Raw genomic sequence first — 5558 nt, forward strand, 5'->3', positions numbered from 1 at the left:
TAGCTAATAACTGTTATCCTGCCTCTGATCATTTACTAGCTAAGAACTGTTATCCTACTTCGAATCATTTACTGGCTAAGAACTGTTATCCTGCCTCGGATCATTTACTGGCTAAGAACTGTTATCCTGCCTCGGATCATTTACTGGCTAAGAACTGTTATCCTGCCTCGGATCATTTACTGGCTAAGAACTGTTGTCCTGCCTCGGATCATTTACTGGCTAAGAACTGTTATCCTACTTCGAATCATTTACTGGCTAAGAACTGTTATCCTGCCTCGGATCATTTACTAGCTAAGAACTGTTATCCTGCCTCGGATCATTTACTAGCTAAGAACTGTTATCCTGCCTCGGATCATTTACTAGCTAAGAACTGTTATCCTGCCTCGGATCATTTACTAGCTAAGAACTGTTATCCTGCCTCGGATCATTTACTAGCTAAGAACTGTTATCCTACCTCGGATCATTTACTAGCTAAGAACTGTTATCCTGCCTCGGACCATTTACAGGCTAAGAACTGTTATCCTACCTCGGATCATTTACTAGCTAAGAACTGTTATCCTGCCTCGGATCATTTACTAGCTAAGAACTGTTATCCTGCCTCGGATCATTTGCTAGCTGAGAACTGTTATCCTGCCTCGGATCATTTACTAGCTAAGAACTGTTATCCTACTTCGAATCATTTACTAGCTAATAACTGTTATCCTGCCTCTGATCATTTACTAGCTAAGAACTGTTATCCTACTTCGAATCATTTACTGGCTAAGAACTGTTATCCTGCCTCGGATCATTTACTGGCTAAGAACTGTTATCCTGCGTCGGATCATTTACTGGCTAGAACTGTTGTCCTGCCTCGGATCATTTACTGGCTAAGAACTGTTATCCTGCCTCGGATCATTTACTGGCTAAGAACTGTTATCCTCTAGTCGTTTAATCATTTGGCTAAGAACTGTTATCCTGCCTCTGATCATTTTACTAGCTAAGAACTGTTATCCTACTTCGAATCATTTACTGGCTAAGAACTGTTATCCTGCCTCGGATCATTTACTGGCTAAGAACTGTTATCCTGCCTCGGATCATTTACTGGCTAAGAACTGTTATCCTGCCTCGGATCATTTACTGGCTAAGAACTGTTATCCTACTTCGAATCATTTACTGGCTAAGAACTGTTATCCTGCCTCTGATCATTTACTAGCTAAGAACTGTTATCCTACTTCGAATCATTTACTGGCTAAGAACTGTTATCCTGCCTCGGATCATTTACTGGCTAAGAACTGTTATCCTGCCTCGGATCATTTACTGGCTAAGAACTGTTATCCTGCCTCGGATCATTTACTGGCTAAGAACTGTTATCCTGCCTCGGATCATTTACATGTCCAGCGTTTCCTTGGATATACCACCATCCCCAGGATGCCACCCACAACAGTCAACTAACACGAAGGTACCTACTTACAGCTAGGAGAACAGAGAAGAGGAGGGGCAGCAGGTATAAAGAAGCCTGTTCAGTTCGTTTCGACCCCCTCCCCCGGGAATGAACTCGGATCCTTTCCTTGACTAGTGGTATACAGGTGACATGCAGTCTTAATAACCCACATATATATAGACAATGGACTTGATATATCAAACCCACATACCTTTATGGGGGAATATGAGAGAATGTGTGAGAGAGAGAGAGAGAGAGAGAGAGAGACAGAGACAGAGAGAGAGACATAGACAGAGAGAGAGACAGAGAGAGAGACAGAGAGAGAGACAGAGAGAGAGACAGAGAGAGAGAGAGAGAGAGAGAGAGAGAGAGAGAGAGAGAGAGAGAGAGAGAGAGAGAGAGAGAGAGAGAGAGAGAGAGAGAGAGAGAGAGACAGACAGACAGAGAGAGAGACAGAGAGAGAGACAGAGAGAGACAGAGAGACAGAGAGAGAGAGAGAGAGAGAGAGAGAGAGAGAGAGAGAGAGAGAGAGAGAGAGAGAGAGAGAGAGAGAGAGAGAGAGAGAGAGAGAGAGAGAGAGAGAGAGAGAGAGAGAGAGAGAGAGAGAGAGAGAGAGAGAGAGAGAGAGAGAGAGAGAGAGAGAGAGAGAGAGAGAGAGAGAGAGAGAGAGAGAGAGAGAGAGAGAGACAGAGAGACAGAGAGACAGAGAGAGAGACAGAGAGAGACAGAGAGAGAGAGAGAGAGAGAGAGAGAGAGAGAGAGAGAGAGAGAGAGAGAGAGAGAGAGAGAGAGAGAGAGAGAGAGAGACAGAGAGAGAGAGAGACAGAGAGAGAGACAACGTCTCATCTCTCGCCTGGACCCATCCTGGATAGATCTGTCATTTCAGCAGAGCCTTCAACATAGGAGGGATGTGGGTGGCCTTACTGTTATGTACAAGGCCAATATTGTCAAAATACCACACTTGGATCCACTTCGAGGACAGCGTGAAACAAGCTTTTATGCCACAAGACGGGCAGAAAGCAAGCTTCACTTCCTCTGGCTGTACCCTTCTCCAGAACATCACTCCATCTGAGATCATACATACCCAGGATGACTCGAGTATGGAACACATTCGTACAGCATAATGATGTCAACGAGATAACGTCAGTTGATCAAATGAAAATGCTGGCCCACAGATGGCTCCAACTTCGTCCTGTTCCCTACTTGTATGTCTCATAACAAAAATGCTTTCAAATGAGCTGTGGCATGCAAAGAGTACGTAACCTTTATTCGGCGCATGGACACACCCTCATTTACAGGCTATCTCCCCCAACCAGCGAACCAGGTTGCTAAGAGTTGATGATGGGGCCCCATCGTTCAACTAGTGACCAGGTTCTATTCTAATAAGAAGGTGGGATTGACAACGCAGAGGTTATGTGGATACCGCTCTGTCTGCCCTTGTCATTCCCATCCTAGAGCTGGTTGGAAGCACGGGGTCTGCTATCTTGTGGCTTCTATTTCTGCCTTGCTTACCGTGGAGTGCACTATATTTATCACTGTACATAGTGTACATATTGCTGTTATAATTGGTGAAGGATAATATAAGTCTAAACTTTTTCTACTGTGTTTATTTGCTCCCATTACACCTGGGATAACAGGCCATTTGAAATCCTAGGTTGTAATATGGGGCCTGTCCGGGAGCTGGACTTAGAGAAACGGTTGAGCTTTAGGGTGAAGCTTGTAGCAGGAACATTGTGTAGCTTGCTGTTTCGCTTCGCTTTACAAATTTTGCGTGTCAGTTGCTTATGATCAGCCTTGCTATTGTGTGATCGTTCAGCAGCTCGCTACTAGCTTGTTCAGTGTGCTCGCTTCGCCACGGTCAATCTTGTGTGCAGTCGGCTTTACTTGTATGCGTATTCTGCAATCGTACTGTGCATAGCTAAGCGTGTTCTGCAAATTAACGTGTTACGTTGGGGTATTCGTGACTGTGCATAGCGATAACTTATGCCACATAGACGAGTCAGGCGCCTGGTGTCGGCATATACTTTGCATAACCTACCTAAATTGTCCCTACAGCGTTGTTGGCAAATTGCTCGTTCCATTGGCATTCCCTATAAACGCACTCTTACAGCTGCGCTGCGTTCACTTATTGCTGACATACTTATTGAAGAAGAGATGGCACATCAGACTCCTCCCTCTATGGGAGCTTAGTTAAAACTACTATGTTCTCGCAGGAGGAAGATGATACACCTCACGGAGCAAAATGGTCAGTATAGTGCACATGGGTTGTCTCAGGGTGAATCAGCGTCGTTGGCACTTCAGCTGGCAAAAATCAATCTTGAGCAAACTAGGGAACAGAGAGCATTCGCAAGGGAAGAATTTGATAGGGAAAGAGAAAGGAGGCAGTTTTCGCATTCTGTAAACGATTTCAGTTTACAAAAAGCAGTACAGCTTGTTCCCCGCTTCAATGAGGCCGAACCAGAGCAATTTTTCGAAAGCTTGAAAATCAGGCTCGAGCCTTGAGGTGGCCGGAACAGCACTGGGCAGCGTTGGTTCATACAGCATTATTGGGTAAGGCACAGGAATTTACGTCGGTATTAACTGACGCTGAATTCCTCTGATTATCAAGTAGTGAAGACCACAGTGTTGGGAGCATATACATGTATCCCAGCTAAATATCGTAAGACCTTCAAATTGAACAGGCGGCAGCTTGGTCAATCCCTGGTGGACTTTGTGAGACAGCAAACCAAAGCTTTTACCAGCTGGTATAAAGCAGTGGTGTCTCTAACTTTGAGGAGCTGGTGCAGCTTATTCTGATTGATAACCTGCTGGAGTCTGTGGGACCAGAGGTTCGTGTCTTTCTGCAGGATCGTGACTTAACCACTGCATTGGAGGCGGCCAGGTTGGCTGATACCTTGAAACGAACCTCCGCCTCCTTTGTCCGAGCGGTCCTGTCTCTCTTTTCAACAGTCTGGCGTGAGCAGAGATCGACAACATTGGAGAATGAAGTGCCAGCCGGAGGGAGAGCGTCTACGACATCCAACCAAGTCACCTGGTGAGCCACGCTTCTCAACATATGGTCCCCCTGCGGAGAGGCAAACTACTTATGGAGCATCTCACAACAATATCCAGAGGCGGCACCAGCCAGAAGCGACACCACTTGCAACGTCATCAGGGGAGTAAAGGCAAGCCTGTCGTCTGCTTCAGGTGTAATAAAGCAGGTCATATCAGTTCCAACTGCCCCAAAACCTCAACCCATCGGGAAAATCTCAATATCCCTAGTAACATGTCCCCTAGAGAAGTAGAAAAAGGTATGGCCCTTCTTATTATTGCGAAAGTCTTATTTCCTTCAGGAACACTCAGAACCAACTAAAGTAAATACCTTTAGAGATACTGGAGCATATTGCTCACTTGTCAGAGAAGGAATATTACCCCTTTCAGAGAATACTTCCTTGAATTCCTCAGTTTTATTGGAAGCTTACGGAGGAGCTATATATTCAGTTCCTTTGCATAAAATTTATGTACAGTGCAAATATTACACTGGGTACTTGACTGTAGGTATCTCAAAAAGGATTTCCTATGAAAATGCCATGTTATTACTGGGTAATAACATTACTACTGTTACTTCGTGTCCTGAACCTATAATGATTAATGCTTCTCCAGTGTTGGCCTATAACTCGGGCAACATCCCAAGGGCGGTTGTCTGGGGAGAATGTTGACCTATCCTTGGACGACTCCGATCTCGGAATAGCCACGTTGTTTTATGAGACACACCGGCCGGAGTCTCGTAAATCAAGTGAACAGACCCCGATCAAGCCTTCCTATTCCCAGGTTGCAGGATTGCCAGATGTCTCTGTTTCCATGCCCGAGGGACTGTCCTTCCGGGAGGAACAACGTAAGGACCCTTCGTTCAAAAGAAAATTCACTTTTGAGGCAGCCATGGGTAAATCTCTTTGGGTCATCCAGTCAAGTATGAAGTTAAAAATGATTATTTGGTATGCACTGAGACTGGTAAGGAGACAGAGGGCCGGCAATTATACGACAGGTTAGTGGTTCCAACCAAGTATAGACCTCAGATATTAAATATAGCTCATAATACGTCATCAGGAGGTCACTTAGGAATTACAAAACCTTGTATAGAATCACAAAAGAATTCTAT

The 5558-nt window shown here is 45.0% G+C and overlaps 1 protein-coding gene across 1 annotated transcript in view; it reads left to right on the forward strand.

Moving 5' to 3' along the window:
• The window catches only part of LOC128701103 (uncharacterized), a 50340-nt gene extending 45839 nt beyond the window's left edge, over positions 1 to 4501 (forward strand). Inside the window, exon 9 of the mRNA XM_070100525.1 lies at positions 4370 to 4501. Coding sequence (XP_069956626.1) covers positions 4370 to 4379 — 10 coding nt within the window. The 3' untranslated portion in view covers positions 4380 to 4501. The remainder of the gene's footprint in view (positions 1 to 4369) is intronic.
• The last annotated feature ends 1057 nt before the right edge of the window (positions 4502 to 5558 follow it).

Source organism: Cherax quadricarinatus, chromosome 73, assembly GCF_038502225.1.
Source record: "Cherax quadricarinatus isolate ZL_2023a chromosome 73, ASM3850222v1, whole genome shotgun sequence".
In the NCBI taxonomy this organism is placed as follows: Eukaryota; Metazoa; Arthropoda; class Malacostraca; order Decapoda; family Parastacidae; genus Cherax; species Cherax quadricarinatus.